Source organism: Schistocerca nitens, chromosome 2 (genome assembly GCF_023898315.1).
Source record: "Schistocerca nitens isolate TAMUIC-IGC-003100 chromosome 2, iqSchNite1.1, whole genome shotgun sequence".
NCBI lineage: Eukaryota > Metazoa > Arthropoda > Insecta > Orthoptera > Acrididae > Schistocerca > Schistocerca nitens.
In genome coordinates, this window is record NC_064615.1 from 12,796,420 (window position 1) to 12,815,890 (window position 19,471).

General features: G+C 43.3%; 1 protein-coding gene across 2 annotated transcripts in view; it reads right to left on the reverse strand.

Annotated features, from left to right (window-relative positions):
- LOC126235673 (UDP-glucosyltransferase 2-like) overlaps positions 1-19,471 on the reverse strand; it is a 57,508-nt gene that overhangs the window by 14,824 nt on the left and 23,213 nt on the right. For both annotated transcript variants that reach the window (XM_049944399.1, XM_049944398.1), the window contains exons 4-5: positions 18,548-19,007; positions 13,255-13,477 (exon numbers count right to left, since the gene is read on the reverse strand). In XM_049944399.1, coding sequence (XP_049800356.1) covers positions 13,255-13,477; positions 18,548-19,007 — 683 coding nt within the window. The remainder of the gene's footprint in view (positions 1-13,254; positions 13,478-18,547; positions 19,008-19,471) is intronic.

Sequence of the window (19,471 nt, forward strand, 5' to 3'; positions counted from 1 at the left end):
AAATCCTTTTGATCTTTGTAAATTGAAGCTTTTTATCATAGAAGATATCTTGTTCCACAAAGATTTTGAACTGTACGGCTACAGATTCACCAGTGTATTGATCCGTGCGCGATGTACACAGTAGCTGTAAGTTCCAGACCCATGTTCGCGTAAATGCGAATTTTCAAGGTATCATATCTCCGGTGAGTCATTTGTAAGGGATAGCCCTTGACCAATGGATCATTTGTACTAATAACAGAAGAATATTGTATTTAGCCTACAGTAGAGAGTCAAAATCTAAACTTTACACACCACCCCAGCCCAAGCAGTTGAGTAAATCGCTTAGGTCTTTTGCAAAAGGTGTCGTCTAGGGTTATTCGTAGTGGGCTTATAAAAACAACATTTGTTGATGAGCAGTTCTTGAGAGAATCCCTAGAAACTATGATTTTTGGGTACGAGAAGTACCAGTTGTGATGTTAAGCCACAGACAGGCACAACAAAATGACTGTTAATTCAGAATTCGGCCAAAAGGCCTTCTTCCAAAGTATAAAACCACACACATTCATGCAAGCAAAACACACACGTACATTACCACTGTTTCTGACCACTGGGTCCAGACTGTGAGCAACTGCTGATGATTGAAGAAGCAATCCATGGGTGGTGGTGGTAGGCAGGAGGCTATGGTGTGGAGGGGAGTGGTAGCTGGGGAGGGGAGGGGGGAGTGTGTAGTGGTTGTGGGAGCATGCGGCAACTGTGTAGGGCAGGGTAGGACTGCCACATGGTTAGTAGGGTGCTTTGGGGGGAGGGGGCGGGAGGAAAGCGGAAAAGCTGTAGAGAAGTGTAAAAACACTTGTCATTGCGTTGGTGGAATAGAAAGCTATTTGGTGCAAAAGTGGGACCAGGGAAGGGGATAGGTGGGTGAAGGATAGCGACTTGTGTTTATAGGGACATAATTTAAATGAAATTGCATCTTTGTGTAAAATCTTCTAGTATTGACCAACAACCAACAGTCACGACATCTGTAATAGCATCCTTCTACCAGAATCAGACTAGTCTTTGGATGTAGATCTTGGAGTATATTTAATTGTTGTAAAGAAATATTCTCGAAATACGTCGTCATACTTGAAGTATTCCACCAATCCGCAGCATATTGGGAAAACTACTGCTTTAGAAGCAGCGAGCGAGAGAGAATTCTCTGAAAATGCTTTCAAAAACCTGTTTGCAACTAAAATAAGGGAAACCAGCTGTGGTATCCATAGCTACGATGCCACAACGTAGGTCCGCTCTGCTAGGTTGGCACTACGAGAGTCACCGACGACAGCGCCCTCTAGCCGGTGCTGTCGAGGTCTACGAGGTCCGCGACTGCTTCAGCCCATTTCATCAGGTGCAGACAGCCAGGATACTTCGCTTGAACTTTGCACCACCTTGCAAGGCATGTAATATGTTTGCATATGTTTATCCACTAGTAAAGGCGCTTAAACCGTATTTGCAGTTCCCAGAGATTAGTAACTTTTCCTGACCCTGTTCCTTACCCACAGCCGGCCGCAGTGGCCGAGCGGTTCGCTACGATCGCAGATTCGAATCCTGCCTTGGACATGGATGTGTGTGATGTCCTTAGGCTAGTTAGGTTTAAGTAGTTCTAAGTTCTAGGGGACTGATGACCTTGTAACACCAGAAATGCATATCCTATTTCAATCTATAAATTTTTTCCTTATTTTGTTACCTGAAGAAATGACATTTGTGTGTCTTTATACACTCCTGGAAATTGAAATAAGAACACCGTGAATTCATTGTCCCAGGAAGGGGAAACTTTATTGACACATTCCTGGGGTCAGATACATCACATGATCACACTGACAGAACCACAGGCACATAGACACAGGCAACAGAGCATGCACAATGTCGGCACTAGTACAGTGTATATCCACCTTTCGCAGCAATGCAGGCTGCTATTCTCCCATGGAGACGATCGTAGAGATGCTGGATGTAGTCCTGTGGTACGGCTTGCCATGCCATTTCCACCTGGCGCCTCAGTTGGACCAGCGTTCGTGCTGGACGTGCAGACCGCGTGAGACGACGCTTCATCCAGTCCCAAACATGCTCAATGGGGGACAGATCCGGAGATCTTGCTGGCCAGGGTAGTTGACTTACACCTTTTAGAGCACGTTGGGTGGCACGGGATACATGCGGACATGCATTGTCCTGTTGGAACAGCAAGTTCCCTTGCCGGTCTAGGAATGGTACAACGATGGGTTCGATGACGGTTTGGATGTACCGTGCACTATTCAGTGTCCCCTCGACGATCACCAGTGGTGTACGGCCAGTGTAGGAGATCGCTCCCCACACCATGATGCCGGGTGTTGGCCCTGTGTGCCTCGGTCGTATGCAGTCCTGATTGTGGCGCTCACCAGCACGGCGCCAAACACGCATACGACCATCATTGGCACCAAGGCAGAAGCGACTCTCATCGCTGAAGACGACACGTCTCCATTCGTCCCTCCATTCACGCCTGTCGCGACACCACTAGAGGCGGGCTGCACGATGTTGGGGCGTGAGCGGAAGACGGCCTAACGGTGTGCGGGACCGTAGCCCAGCTTCATGGAGACGGTTGCGAATGGTCCTCGCCGATACCCCAGGAGCAACAGTGTCCCTAATTTGCTGGGAAGTGGCGGTGCGGTCCCCTACGGCACTGCGTAGGATCCTACGGTCTTGGCGTGGATCCGTGCGTCGCTGCGGTCCGGTCCCAGGTCGACGGGCACGTGCACCTTCCGCCGACCACTGGCGACAACATCGATGTACTGTGGAGACCTCACGCCCCACGTGTTGAGCAATTCGGCGGTACGTCCACCCGGCCTCCCGCATGCCCACTATACGCCCTCGCTCAAAGTCCGACAACTGCACATACGGTTCACGTCCACGCTGTCGCGGCATGCTACCAGTGTTAAAGACTGCGATGGAGCTCCGTATGCCACGGCAAACTGGCTGACACTGACGGCGGCGGTGCACAAATGCTGCGCAGCTAGCGCCATTCGACGGCCAACACCGCGGTTCCTGGTGTGTCCGCTGTGCCGTGCGTGTGATCATTGCTTGTACAGCCCTCTCGCAGTGTCCGGAGCAAGTATGGTGGGTCTGACACACCGGTGTCAATGTGTTCTTTTTTCCATTTCCAGGAGTGTATATTGTAATTGTTTTATATATTTATGCATTTATGTCGATGTATAATTGGCTTGTTTTGTAAATACTATTTGTATTTCTATGCTGGGTCTTGCCAAGGGAAAATGTTCTATCGAACGATTACATCGATAGGTCGTGTGGAGAACCAAAGTGTTTAGGATCTTTAGTAGTGTTAACTCTGCCGCGTGGAGCGCGGGCAGGGCAGAGTCTGGCTGGAGTAGGGCGGTGGAGCAGGTGTGTTGTGTGACGCTCCCGCGAGTTGCCGCGCTTTCGGGGTTTGGCAGCATGGAATTGCTCTCGACTCGCTGTGATAGTTTCTGACACGGTGTCGCGGACGGGAAGCATTAGTTGCCGCACATCATGAGCCCATTTCGCCTGGTGACCGTGTCGAGAAGAAGGCGCGCCAACATCCAGCCTCTGCAACAGCGACGGCCGGCAATGAGTGACTGTCGCCTCCTCCTCGACCGACGACTTCAAACCTTCAATCAACCAACAAGGAAGATTGGAAGCACGTAAAGTTTTAGAACTGTATGGCAGACCTCAGCTTTTAAAATTGTTCCATTTGCCTCACAAAATTACAGGTAGTTTGTTGCTCATTGTCCCAATTGCATTACCAAGCACGGTCCCTTCCTTTTCCGGAATGAACCCAAGTGTCGTTGAAATTCAAACGCCAGCATTAAAGTAATATCATTCCATTTCACTGCTTTAATTTCAAAGTTCAGTTAAGGTATTCGTAGCTGTCTACAATATATAGATTACACAAGCACAAATTAAGAGTGCGAGATTTGTTACCCTATGTTAGCTCAGCTTGGTTCGTACTAAATTTTGCTTTTGTTAATTGTTCAGAATGATTTAATTCAAGTTCAAAGTTAAATCTCTTATTTCTAAATTGCGTAGTTTCAAGTAGCTTTTGAGATGATTGTTGAGGTACCCCAAGACTAACCTTACTTTATTGTATTTCGTGGTGCTTCAGAAACAAAGTTAACTATTAATTTCAGTCACTAAATTAACTTTCAATTTTCCGGTTTTGTTAATTCTTTTGCTAAATTAAGTCAGAGTGTAGCGAAATTTATTACTTCTGACAAACATTCAGTTTTCACACAACACATGTCAACTTTCAGTTGCCACACTTTTAGTGCTAATTATATGTGCAATAACCTTTCTTTTTCAGTTATTATGGTAGTTGTCCATAGGACGGGCGACCGTAATTTTTCCCAAATCTCAAATATGTAATTAACGCCAGTTAATTGTTAACGTAACGGCCGGACATTTACTTTCTTTATTAACTTTATCCCTTATCAAAATTAATTTCCACCTGTTTCATTTGCATTTTTCCTTTCATTCAGATGTAACCCTTTCCTCCCTCTTTACCGACAGAGTAACTTCGGTGACGATTGCTTTTCCCAAATTTCCATTAGGTACACACGGTTTAATTTTTACTGTCATTAAGGTCGATAAGTGAGGGGGAGCCTACAACCTCAGCAGTTTAGTCCCATAGTGCTCAGAGCCATTTGGACCATTTTTAACCTTACCCACGTTCTGCCTCCCAGGCGGGATACAAAACCAGCCTTGATACAAATGCATTACATCTATGTCTAACCAAGAAGGAGAAAGTGTTTGAGAATGTTCATGTAGACTGCTGAATGCGTTATGCAGTTTTTATAAACACACGCCAGTGCGCACAAATACACAGAAACCAACAGAGAAATGTGCAGGCTCGTTTTTACATTGTCACTGATGCGTCATCGTCATAAGCATCCCCTGACTGATGAAACACGCCTCCACAATGTTCCACGTTTTACTCTCCTGGGCGGATCGCATCCATGCTGCTCCTTTACGTTCTCCCACTTCGTCTATCAACCTCCCATTATGTTGTCTGGTCTGTGTTTTCTAACCCCTGGCTTTTTATTACCCCCCATCCTGCAGTCTATCTTCTGACCAAGTGACCCACTCATCTCGACTTTCGTATAGTGAAAATATATTTCCGATCAATTTCTTTGTCATCCTGTCTCTCATAACAGTGATTTAATAATGAATCTATGGTTCAGTAGTCTCGTTGATGCAGGCTACAGCAGTTGTGCTGAACTGAATTGCTGGCAAACGACCAGGCTAGGGAACTCCACCAGAGCAGCATTAAAGCTTATAGCCACAACGAAGCGCAACTGCCGATGAAGTAATAAAATTCTTCTGTATCGATAACATGTCCAAAATCATCTACAGGAACAGGTATTATGTTCGAGTATAATGACTTTTCTGGAGACTAGAATTCTACTCTGCAGGAATCAGCATGGGTTTCGAAAAGACGGTCGTGTTAAACCCAGCTCGCGCTATTCGTCCACGAGACTTAGAGGGCCATAGACACGGGTTCCCAGGTAGATGCCGTGTTTCTTGACTTCCGGAAGGCGTTCGATACAGTTCCCCACAGTCGTTTAATGAACAAAGTAAGAGCATATGGACTATCAGACCAATTGTGTGATTGGATTGAAGAGTTCCTAGATAACAGAACGCAGCATGTCATTCTCAATGGAGAGAAGTCTTCCGAAGTAAGAGTGATTTCAGGTGTGCCGCAGGGGAGTGTCGTAGGACCGTTGCTATTCACAATATACATAAATGACCTTGTGGATGACATCGGAAGTTCACTGAGGCTTTTTGCGGATGATGCTGTGGTGTATCGGGAGGTTGTAACATTGGAAAATTGTACTGAAATGCAGGAGGATCTGCAGCGAATTGACGCATGGTGCAGGGAATGGCAATTGAAACTCAATGTAGACAAGTGTAATGTGCTGCGAATACGTAGAAAGATAGATCCCTTATCATTTAGCTACAATATAGCAGGTCAGCAGCTGGAAGCAGTTAATTCCATAAATTATCTGGGAGTACGCATTAGGAGTGATTTAAAATGGAATGATCATATAAAGTTGATCGTTGGTAAAGCACATGCCAGAATGAGATTCATTGGAAAAATCCTAAGGAAATGCAATCCGAAAACAAAGGAAGTAGGTTACAGTACGCTTGTTCGCCCACTGCTTGAATACTGCTCAGCAGTGTGGGATCCGTACCAGACAGGGTTGATAGAAGAGATAGAGAAGATCCAACGGAGAGCAGCGCGCTTCGTTACAGGATCATTTAGTAATCGCGAAAGCGTTACGGAGGTTATAGATAAACTCCAGTGGAAGACTCTGCAGGAGAGACGCTCAGTAGCTCGGTACGGGCTTTTGTTAAAGTTTCGAGAAGATACCTTCACCGAAGAGTCAAGCAGTATATTGCTCCCTCCTACGTATATCTCGCGAAGAGACCATGAGGATAAAATCAGAGAGATTAGAGCCCCCACAGAAGCATACCGACAATCATTCTTTCCACGAACAATACGAGACTCGAATAGAAGGGAGAACCGATAGAGGTACTCAAGGTACCCTCCGCCACGCACCGTCAGGTGGCTTGCGGAGTATGGATGTAGATGTAGATGTAGATCACTAAAAGAAAGGAATGGTTCGCCAATAGACGGCATCATAAAAAATCACAATGCGTTTTTTTTTAATATTGCAGCAGATAGTAAGATATTTAAACATTAAACAAGATATCAGTTATATTAATTTACAAGACTGTCTTTGGTATCTGTTTCTAATTTTACAGCTACATTCGCATTTTTTTCTATCAGATACGAAAATATTATCAAAGGCCATGTAAAATGAAAGTGTTAAATAAACTATCTGTAAGTCACGTTGGTTGCTATCGATACTGTGCGAGGTTAAACCCTTTGTCTGTTCCTAAGCAACATTATCACACGTGGCCCCAAACAGGACGAGTGCGTCGTGTTGCGACCTTTTTCAGATGTACCGGGGCTCGGGGATTTGTCCGGAGTTTTGTGTGGTGAAAGAGGACCCCTAGCACCTCACGTGGTTGAAATATTAGGACGCACTACCAGGAAAATCCCGGGAAACATCGATCCAAAGTTTCTTAAGTGCCTTATGAGTATAAAATGTTGGTCCATTGCCGAGCCGCCGTCTGGCCTAGAAGTGTTCGGTCAGAGAGCTGGTTGGCCTCTGTAATAAATAAACTGAGTGGAAGGACCAAAAAAAGAACTCGAATGGATGTCATGGGACGTCCGCAACGACCAAACAGAATGATCAACAACGAACAAAAAGGAAAAAAAAGAAAAACAGTAAGTTTAGGCCTCGGAGTCTTACGCCTTACGCCAGAGGTGTCGGGTTCGATTCCTCCTCCGGCACTTTTTTTTCATCTGTTTCATTTTCTTTTGTTATTCCACCAATTATTCAGAAAGCTTCCCAAACCTACATTATCTTTAACAAATTAGTTACATTATTGAATAAAAATTATTTTCTTTTTGTTCAACAACACAATTCATGGCGGTGGGTTTTCCATTTTTAATTGTAAATTATATGAGGGGAAACATTGGGCTTTTAATCAGAATAACAAAGTCGACTGGGAAACATTTAGTTTTTATACATATAACAATTATAAACAAGGACCGCAGTGGTAATTATCGTAAAAAGAAACAAAGCAATAATTTTTGCCACGTCTTGCGCAACATATAAAGGCGGATTTTTTTTTTTCAATAACAGGGCGTTTGCAATAAATCTGTACAGAAACATGGCCCATTGACGTTTAGGAAAATGTTTCGAGTTTCTTATAATTTTGAGGCAAACCAGGCATATCGAATCATGTCTCGGAATATTGGTGACGATAATTGACGGTGAATTATAGAATGATTTTTTATACAATCTTCCCGGGAATTAATTTCATGATTCTTCTGTAACAATGCGCTGCAATTTTGCAAGCAACAGAATAAAAAAAAGAGTACTGGAGGAGGAATCGAGCCCGAGACCTCTGACGTAAGGGTCCGAGCGCTAACCATGTAGGCCAGACGGCGGGTCGGCACTGGACCAACATTTTATACTCATAAGGCACCTAAGAAACTTTGGATCGATTTTTCCCGGGAATTTCCGAGTAGTGCGTCCTAATATTTTAATCACTTGAGGTGTTAGGGGTCCTCCTGCACCACACAGAATTTCAGACAAATCCCCTGCCCCACGGTCGTGCCGTCTCCTTGTGAGCCAGCTTGCTTTAGTTCAAGGACATCTCCGCGCCTGACGTCCTGTAGCGAGCTTTCCACTGACCCCAAACCACCACCATTTGCGACTTCAGTGGTTGCAAGGTAGAGCTCATTGGAGGGAAGTGCGGAGGTCTGTTGTGTTTTCTGGTGAAAGCTGGTTCTGCCCCCGTGCCAGTGCTGGCCATGTCTTGGTTAGAAGGAGACACGTTGAGGGCCTGCAACCTGATTGCGTGGTAGATACACAGGACCTACACCTGGAGTTATGGTCGAGGGTGCGATTCCGTGTGACAGCATGAATAGTTATCCCACACATCCTGACTCCGAATCTGTACGTGACTCCGGTGAGTCGACCTGCTGTGCTGCCATTCATGAACAGCATTTCAGTGTGTGTTTTCCAACAGGATAACAAAATGGTTCAAATGGCTCTGAGCAGTATTACGTCAGGCTGTCCCGGTACGTTTGGTCACTTGACACAGCAGTTCTCAAACTTTTGGCTGTGGAACATTTTTCAAATGATGGTTTTCTTATGGGGCCCTGAAACAGGAAAAAACTTGTTGTTCATACCTTCAGTGCGATCAGTTAATTAAAATCATGCAAAAGTAGGTGCATTATATACTACTGACTTCTACAACAGTATGCAGAATAACACATAGTAATAAAGTACCCAAAATAATACCGTACTCATTCCAATGTTAACTGGTAAAATTTTTTCCATTTAATGCGAGGTATGAAGTTGTTTTCCTGTTTTGTTTTATTTTTTTTTGTTTTTTTTTTATTTTGTTTTTGACCAGCTGTTTAATTTATGGCTTGATATCAGAAAGTGCAAGACACATGTCAGGTTCAGCATCCAGTCCGTTGCGATATTTTGTCTTTGTAGTGGCAAACTGTGAGAGTCCCGTTTCACACAAGCATGCTTGGGAAAGGAGAAGCATAATCAAAGCGTCTGCGGCAGGTTGTGGATATTCATCACGAACCTGGGACCAAATATCGGGAAATGACGTTTATTTGGACAGTGATTCCATGCTTCAATCTGATGCTATTTCTAAGGAGGATTGATGGGTTCCGTTTGACTTGTTTCGTAGCTTCTGCACATTCGGTACAAAAGGATCCTTAGCTCATGAATTAATTTTCAGTTTTCTACTCTGCTCGTTATGCATATGCGTCTCAAAAGATGCACGGGTATCATGGAGACATTGGATCAATTCTTGAAATATTTCTTTTGGTAGTTGTATTATCTCACCAACGAACAAACTCAGTTTTAAAAAGCTGTCTAGTTTCCTGTAGAAAACAGAATCAATCTAAAATATTATTTTTTGATGTGGTTATTTTGTTATTAGTATTCAAAACTGCTGTCTGTTATCCATGTACATATAGATTTAATTCATTATGTTTTGAAACGTTTCTTCCAAAACGCTGGTCTGAACCACCAGGTCACATCACTCAAATGGTCTTTCAATTTAAAACGAATGTATGTCATGAACCCTTGTAATTCACCGTTTATTCCGCATAATCCAATACCCCTCCCCCCCCCCCCCCCCCAATGAACCATGGACCTTGCCGTTGGTTAGGAGGCTTGCGTGCCTCAACGATACAGATAGCCGTACCGTAGGTGCAACCACAACGGAGGGGTATCTGTTGAGAGGCCAGACAAACATGTGGTTCGTGAAGAGGGGCAGCAGCCTTTTCAGTAGTTGCAGGGGAAACAGTCTGGATGATTGACTGATCTGGCCTTGTAACAATAACCAAAACGGCCTTGCTGTGCTGGTACAGCTAACTGCTGAAAGCAAGAGGAAACTACAGTCGTAATTTTTCCCGAGGGCATGCAGCTTTACTGTATTGTTAAATGATGATGGCGTCCTCTTGGGTAAAATATTCCGGAGGTAAAATAGTCCCCCATTCGAATCCCCGGGCGGGTACTACTCAAGAGGACGTCATTATCAGGAGAAAGAAAACTGGCATTCTACGGATCGGAGCGTGGAATGTCAGATCCCTTAATCGGGCAGGTAGGTTAGAAAATTTAAAAAGGGAAATGGATAGGTTAAAGTTAGATATAGTGGGAGTTAGTGAAGTTCGGTGGCAGGAGGAACAAGACTTCTGGTCAGGTGAATACAGGGTTATAAATGCAAAATCAAATAGGGGTAATGCAGGAGTAGGTTTAATAATGAATAAAAAAATAGGATTGTGGGTAAGCTACTACAAACAGCATAGTGAACGTATTATAGTGGCCAAGATACACACGAAGCCCTTGCAATCTACAGTAGTTTATATGCCAACTAGCTCTGCAGATGACGAAGAAATTGAAGAAATGTATGATGAGATAAAAGAAATTATTCAGGTAGTGAAGGGAGATGAAAATTTAATAGTCATGGGTGACTGGAATTCGACGTAGGAAAAGGAAGAGAAGGAAACATAGTAGGTGAATATGGATTGGGGCTAAGAAATGAAAGAGGAAGCCGTCTGTTAGAATTTTGCACAGATCATAACTTAATCATAGCTAACACTTGGTTCAAGAATCATAAAAGAAGGTTGTATACATGAAAGAATCCAGGAGATACTAAAAGGTATCAGATAGGTTATATAATGGTAAGACAGAGATTTAGGAACCAGGTTTTAAATTGTAGGACATTTCCACGGGCAGATGTGGACTCTGACCACAATCTATTGGCTATGAACTGTAGATTAAAACTGAAGAAATTGCAAAAAGGTGGGAATTTAAGGAGATGGGACCTGGATAAAGTGACTAAACCAGAGGTTGTACAGAGTTTCGGGGAGAGCATAAGGGAACAATTGACAGGAATGGGGGAAAGAAATAAAATAGCAGACGAATGGGTAGCTCTGAGGGATGAAGTAGTGAAGGCAGCAGAGGGTCAAGTAGGTAAAAAGACGAGGATTAGTAGAAATCCTCGGATAACAGAAGAAATATTGAATTTAATTGATGAAAGGAGAAAATATAAAAATGCAGTAAATGAAGCAGGCAAAAAGGAATACAAACGTCTCAAAAATGAGATCGACAGGAAGTGCAAAATGGCTAACCAGGCGTGGCTAGAGGGCAAATGTAAGGATGTGGAGGCTTATCTCACTAAGGGTAAGACAGATACTGCCTACAGGAAAATTAAAAGACCTTTGGGGAAAAGAGAGCCACTTGTATGAATATCAAGAGCTCAGATGGAAACCCGGTTCTAAGCAAAGAGGGGAATGCAGAAAGGTGGAAGGAGTATATAGAGGGTCTACACAAGGGCGATGTACTTGAGGACAATATTATGGAAATGGAAGAGGATGTAGATGAAGATGAAATGGGAGATACGATACTGCGTGAAGAGTTTGAGAGGGCACTGAAAGACCTGAGTCGAAACAAGGCCCCCGGAGTAGACAACATTCCATTAGAACTACTGACGGCCTTGGGAGAGCCAGTCCTGACAAAACTCTTCCATCTGGTGAGCAAGATGTACGAGACAGGCGAAATACCCTCAGACTTCAAGAAGAATATAATAATTCCAATCCCAAAGAAAGCAGGTGTTGACAGATGTGAAAATTACCGAACTATCAGTTTAATAATACACAGTTGCAAAATACTAACGCGAATTCTTTACAGACGAATGGAAAAACTGATAGAAACCGACCTCGGGGAAGATCAGTTTGGATTCCGTAGAAATGTTGGAACACGTGAGGCAATACTGACCTTACGACTTATCTTAGAAGAAAGATTAAGGATAGGCAAACCTACGTTTCTAGCATTTGTAGAGTTAGCTTTTGACAATGTTGACTGGAATACTCTCTTTCAAATTCTAAAGGTGGCAGGGGTAAAATACAGGGAGTAAAGGGTATTTACAATTTGTACAGAAAGCAGATGGCAGTTATAAGAGTCGAGGGACATGAAAGGGAAGCAGTGGTTGGGAAAGGAGTGAGACATGATTGTAGTCTCTCCCCGATGTTATTCAATCTGTATATTGAGCAAGCAGTAAAGGAAACAAAAGAAAAATTCGGAGTAGGTATTAAAATCCATGGAGAAGAAATAAAAACCTTGAGGTTCGCCGATGACATTGTAATTCTGTCAGAGATAGCAAAGGACTTGGAAGAGCAGTTGCATGGAATGGACAGTGTCTTGAAAGATTAACATCAACAAAAGCAATTGGCTGTTGGGCAAACTGATCAATGGTAAAGCAATATTCTTCGCGCTCCTTTCTCTGCTGGAAGAGCAGACTTCCAGTATTCTAAAGAAGAGTCGAAGCCTAGCCATGAAACAGATCGGACATGTGTAGTAGTAGTTCCGATGGAAACGGTAAGTTGCCGGATCCAGCAGTGTTTCATACAGCAAAAGTGTTGGAAAGTGACGGCGTAATTATTCCGATGTGTGTGTAGAAATTTCGGAATTTTTAAGTGAATTTTGTGACGAGAAAAGACATATATTCCGCGTGGCGTATTGAGCAGGTCGGTGGCTATAAACTGTGACTGCATTTCGTACCGACAGACTTAATATTTGACGAGCATTATCAATCAAAAACAACAGTATTTTTGTAGCTATTATGTTTTCGGGAAATGCAACACCATAAACTTGCTAACGTGAGTGAAAGGAATTGTGAGTGACTGTGTTAAGACTAGCACGAACTTGGCAGTGATACTTGTTCACCTAAGTGTCAGAATATATTAATTGAGGACAAAATTTCCAAACTTTCATTTCGTGTTTGCCCTTAAACGTAGATTAGTGACTTTAATTGCAGCCTGGTTCACGTCGAAGTACAGTAGGTTTCACTCGCCTTCCCTACTGATGATCTGCTGAGACAATGTTCACAGGTAGGTGCAGGTCCATCGTAATGGGACGGATAGAACCGCGCCGCCGCAATCTTACAATGTTAATCGCCTAAGTATGTTACGTAGACTAATCTATTTTCGAAATGTTACTGCTCTACATTATTTATTTTTTGTTGCTGCGATTTTTTTTCTCGTCAGTGTAGTTGATCCCGAAAAATAACGGTCGACCAAAAGTTACAGCGCAGTTTAATAAAAGGCACAGTAGGATGAAATCTCACCCAGCACGGATTGTTGCGGCATCCACTTGCTGACCATCACGTTCTCCGGCTGTGAAGGCAGTGTGTCGTTCTCCCACTTCCAGAGGACGCGTTGCGGCAGCTCTCTGAACGCCTCCAGAAAAGCCTGGAACTTCTCCCGGGGCAGTGCGTTGCTCCGGACGTTGGATCCGAGACTGACATAGATGACGCCGTGTTCGGCTCCGTCTATGAATTTCTGTAGGTTCTGCAATACAGAAGATTAACTTGGTATGAAACGGGCAACTGCTTGCAAAAAAATTTTGCTTTCGTTTTTATTCTACTTCGTATCTGACATTTGTGCTATGAACCATGCAGCTATCAACATTAATCACGAGCATTTCACTAGGAGATAGTTGTGTGTTATGCCAGGTATAAAGGCGAAAAATTTTTTTCTGGCAGCAGGTGGAAACTCGGCAACGGCAGGAACGTTTTGGTTTATCGTTCCACAATATTGGTGCTCACTGTGCTCTGGATGCCGTTACAGTCAAGGGAAGAGGGAAGCTATGATTTCATGGGAGCAGTACACAATGTCATGGTGGATCTGAGCAACCCTGGCGACAACCGTCCAACAGGACAGACACGCTGAGGTGACCTCCTAATATCGTGTCGGACCTCGTTTTGCCAGCGGAGGTCAGAAACTCGTTGTGACATCGACTCAACAAGTAGTTGGAAGTCCCCTGCCGAAATACTGAACCACGCTGCCTCTAGAGCCGTCTACAACAGCGAAGTGTTGCCAGTACAACATTTGTATATGTACTCACCTTTCGATTATGTCCCTAAAATTGTCAGTGAGGTTCCTGTCCGGCGATGTGGCTGGCTAAATCATTCACTCCAACTGCCCAGAATACTCTTCGAGCAAATGTTGAACTATCGTGGCCCGATGAAACTACATAGGTATTTGAAAATATGAAGTCCACGTACGGCTGAAACTAGCCTCCAAGTAGCCGAACACAACAATTACCGAACCTTTCCTGGCAGATTAAAACTGTGTGCCGGACCGAGACTCGAATTCGGGACCTTTGCCTTTCGCGGGCAAGTGCTCTACCAACATTTTTTTTGCCTTATCCATTTTTTTGTCGCGCTGACCACTTTTTTTATCCATCCTTTTTTTCCAGCAACACAATTTTTATTAACCACTTTTATTTTTTAATTTTTAATTTATTTATTTTTTTATTTTTATTTTTAATTTTTAGGATGGTCAGGGCGTGGTACACGCCGCACTAGCAGTGGGGTCTCTTCACGGCACTGCCAGTGCGTCGAGGCCCAAACCCCTCCCACCCCTTTTTTCATGTCCCCTGTTGGGTCATAGCACTAAGTGTGCAGAAATCTTAACACAAAATTCCCATTCTCCGATGTAAGAAAGACAAAGAAACCTCTTCTCTGAGTAGAAACTGAACACTGATAAAAACTTAACAATTCTTCTTGAATCACACAAATACTTTAGAAGTCGAACACGAGTAATTCTGAACAAAATGCTTTGAAAAAAAAAAGTTAATAAATTCGTGTAACACAGAAGTTCCGGAAGCAAGCTAATAGTAAATAATAATAAGAAACCAGGTGACTTTTAATTTTCTTCTGTTCGTTCTCGTTCAAGGTGTCGTAGTGGTTCCACATATTTAACCAACACCCATTCTTCCAAAAATGATCTTCAGCATGTTGCCGTAGTGCTTCTTGTGGTTGCGATACGTGCTCATTTTGGATATTCACACTTCATGTAAACGCGGAATTCTATCTCGTTGTCCGACCCAAGTTTATGGATGACATAACTATTTTCCCAGTAACCAGCTAATGGCGTTGGTTTTTAATTTCGGAAAGTATGTCATGTCTGGTCTCAGGAGGAGCTATGGCGTTATATATTCCGTAGAGGATCGGGTGAGAAAGGCGATTTGTTGCCTGATCCAATTCCCGTTATGCACATTGCCACCACAGGTGAATCTGTGGATGAGTGTATCCACAAGATTGCATTTTCCACAAAGGTGTGTCTGGTTTAAACCGACCCCATATAAAATGATTCAAATGGCTATGAGCACTATGGGGCTTAACATCTGAGGTCATCAGTCCTCTAGAACTTGAACTACTTAAACCTAACTAACCTAAGGACATCACACACATCCATGCCCTAGGCAGGATTCGAACCCGCGACCGTGGTGGTCGCGCGGCTCTAGACTGAAGCGCCTAGAACCGCTCGGCCACAAAGGCCGGCAACTGAGCTACCGAACCACGACTGACGCCGACTCCTCACAGCTTTACTTCCACCAGTACCTCGTCTCTTACCTTCCAAACTTTACAGAAGCTCTCCTGCGAACCTTGCAGGACTAGCACTCCTGAAAGAAAGGATATTGCGGAGACATGGCTTAGCCACAGCCTGGGGGATGTTTCCAGAATGAGATTTTCACTCTGCAGCGGAGTGTGCGCTGATATGAAACTTTCCTGGAAGATTAAAACTGTGTGCCGGACCATCCTAAAGCTGTGAGGATGGAGCGTGAGTCGTGCTTGGGTAGCTCAGTTGGTAGAACACTTGCCCGCGCTAGGCAAAGGTCCCGAATTCGAGTCTCGGTCCGGCACATAGTTTTAATCTGCCAGGAAAGTTTCTATCAGCGCACACTCCGCTGCAGAGTAAAAATCTCATTCTGGAGACAACAATTACCTTATTTGTACCTGGGAATCTGTGGATGAGTGTATCCACCAGATTGCATTTTCCACAAAGGTGTGTCTGGTTTAAACCGATCTCCGCTGCATAGTGAAAATCTCATCTGGAGACAACAATTACCCTTTTTGTACCTGGGATTCACAGTCACGTAGAACTCTATAAAAGACTTCATATTTACGCCAGTCACTGTAACACTTTCTTTATTTCACGACTGCAATTTCGGCCTTAGGCCATTATCAATTGCAGATTTTTGTGGCTTTAAGCCATGTCAACTTAAAATGGGCTGACACATTTATATGTCGTTGTCACTACTATTAAATACATTCGTGACGCTGTTATATATTGCGAGCACACATATCCATATGTCATAAAACAACATAGTCTGTAGACACTCGTGTTCGTTAGCTAAGCTGAAGACAAAACATTTGTTTCTAAAGAAGTGAAACCTCGAGGAGAACTCCTGTACCTCAGTTCCTTGCTTAAGCCTTGTGCCTTGGATTTTCGATGTGGCCTTCAGCTGATCTAAATTAAATCGAAGGAGGTCTTTCGTTAAAACCTTGAGAGTTTTGATTCTTGTTTGTGTCATTGTGTGTTTTAACAAATAAAGTTTATATGTTGAGTGTAACTGACAGTAACTTATTTAAGCCCCTTTCCACTAACATAACCTCGTGCGCTCTGTCCTGATAGCTCAGGGATTTCAGAGATATTGTAGTCTATCTGGCATATGAATAAACTCGACGGCTGATGGTAGAAATACTGTGTATAATGACATCTCGAAACCAAGGCAGCTACTCAAACAGCGAAGGAACCGTTATAAACATTACTTTTTTGTTCACTAGTTGATGCTATACCAAACCATTTCGAATGTTTATTTGTGAGTACTGTAAGGACCAAAGAGCTCTGTAGAACTTACTGTTATAATAAATGTGCAATGTGTAAATGTAGCCGTCACTCAATCGATCGTTTCCACACTTTCTTGTCCTACGGTTCCAGCAAATTCTACACAAATGGTAGCAGAGTGTGGTTTCGATCCAAAAACCTCTGGATTATGGGCCCAGCAAGTTTCGAACCTTGTGTAGCATTTATAGGAGGTACAGGATAGAAAAGGTTGGAAAGGAATGATTGAATGACATCCACATTTATACAAAGCACATTCATTAATATCTCCATAGTTTTAACAAATTTACAATCTGTGGGGTGGGTGATGTTTTGCATTTTTCTCTATATGCGGTATAACTCTTCGGTACGACGCCTCTTGAAACACCAAACACTGAGGATACCTTGGTTACGGAAGCACGGACCATACCATCACCGTAAATATGTCCACGTTCGACTTGACTGACCTCCGACGTAATGCACTCACATACATACAGGAGGAACGTACTAAGAAAACTGCACTGTGCCGTGCGTAGTTAAACACAACTACACAAGCTAAAGGCGTGGATAGTATCAGCATTTGTGTTGAAGCATTCATTTCTCGTTCTGTTTTCATACGCACAGCTATACTACAAAAATATAGAATACGACACAATTCTTATACAATGGTTTTCAATAAGAACTTTTCTTAATACATAATGTCATTGTGTGCAGTATTTCAAAAGATACCTAACGTAAAAACAATATAGACCCACGTGAGCCGCTTAGTATAGCATACGATTTATTAATTATAATGTTTCATGTGCAAAAAGTGGGCCGGCCGAAGTGGCCGTGCGGTTAAAGGCGCTGCAGTCTGGAACCGCAAGACCGCTACGGTCGCAGGTTCGAATCCTGCCTCGGGCATAGATGTTTGTGATGTCCTTAGGTTAGTTAGGTTTAACTAGTTCTAAGTTCTAGGGGACTAATGACCTCAGCAGTTGAGTCCCATAGTGCTCAGAGCCATTTGAACCATTTTTTGCAAAAAGTGGAGGAAATTTAGAGAAGCACTTCTGCCCTGAATATTAATCTCAGCATCTATGATTGTTAACACTTCATTCAGTGAGAACGAACGCGTTCTTCAGATAAATCTACATCCATGCTGTGCAAACCATCATATGGTGCACGGCTGCGGGAACTTTGAGTACCGTTGTCATTTCTCGCTTTTCTACATCAGCCGCGAATGGTACGAGGAGTGAGCTATTGTCGGTAATCCTCTGTATGAGTTAGAATCGCTCTAAATTTGTCTTCATGCGCTTTTCACGAAATGTAAGTAGGGGGGAAGCGAAATCTTCTAGGCACTTGCGTACTGGGAATTTTTACAGGAAGGCAATCGGTGATGATTACGCCTATGCTGTAGCATCTATAATAGGAAGGGCTTCTCCGTGATGCTGTAGCGCCTACTAAACGAGCATGTGGCGAAGCGCGTTGTTCATCTTTCGATCTTCTCCATTTTGCCTATCAATCCAACCTGGCTTTTACCAAACTTTGCAAAATGCGCCTTTGGTGATAGTTGGAATATGTGACAGGAATGGTGTACTTGGCCATATTATAAATTGGTGTCTCCGGAAGTGCCAGCCGCAGATGAATTTGCTAATATTGGTCGAAATGATATCTCTAGCTGTACGAGTGAAAGGATAAATCTTAAATAGCACGTCATTATGAAAATATTTTTTGACATGAATAAGCAACCTTGATGATTTAGATACTCACGTCTGGTAATCGTTCGACCTTGGTCGATACGTGGAGTCCCGTGACTTCTATGACGCTCGGTAGATGAGGCCGTGGATATTCCGTGGTAAAGTGGTTGTTGACTATGAGTAGGCTGTAGTTGCGTTCGGTTTCGTAAACAGAAGGTGGTTCCGCGCCGAAATGTTCTCTCATAATCATCTCCTGCTGCGGAAGTATTTTGTAGAACCACACATAGTGGAAACGTAGTGTAAGGTATGTGTTGTACAGGCGCTGCCAAAAGTTCATGTGATCAGAGAAGCCCTCCCAGACTTCAGGGATGTAGGCTGGATTCATGGCATTCCCCATGGCGTAATACACAGGTGAGTATGCAGACAACGTCACGAAACCGACGAGCGGTGGCGAACCAATCTTGTGGTGCAGTCCGTAGTAGCCTTGGTAAGGCAGATGCTCGAAGATCATCAAGTCAAAGGTGTGGTTTCTCCTGTGTAAACATAACATATGTCTTAATTGAAATGATAGAGCTTAAACATTATACAAAATCATAATTACTATCGTTAATCAAAAGCAGCCACTCATTGCTGGGAAGTAGTTAGCAGACGCGGCGAATCACACCGGACAAAAATTTAGCCGCCAGGAGTAGTGGTGTAGAATGCCTGGGCATTTATAAGTTTGGGCAAATGTCTAGCATAAATGTCTGAGCAACTGCCCAAAATTCGTAAATGTCCGAGGATTTATGTGTTTTAAGGATTAACTGATAAGCGGCACTTACAAAAAAATTTTAAACTTGTATTTTGTATTGGAAAAGGTGTTTCGCAACACTGCTTCTGAAGTGGTTAGGTAACCAAGTTGAAAAACTTCTTGAGGGTTGAGGAAGAGTTATTAGGGGAAATAAAAAAAAATTGTTCAAATGGCTCTAAGCACTATGGGACTTAACATCTGAGGTCT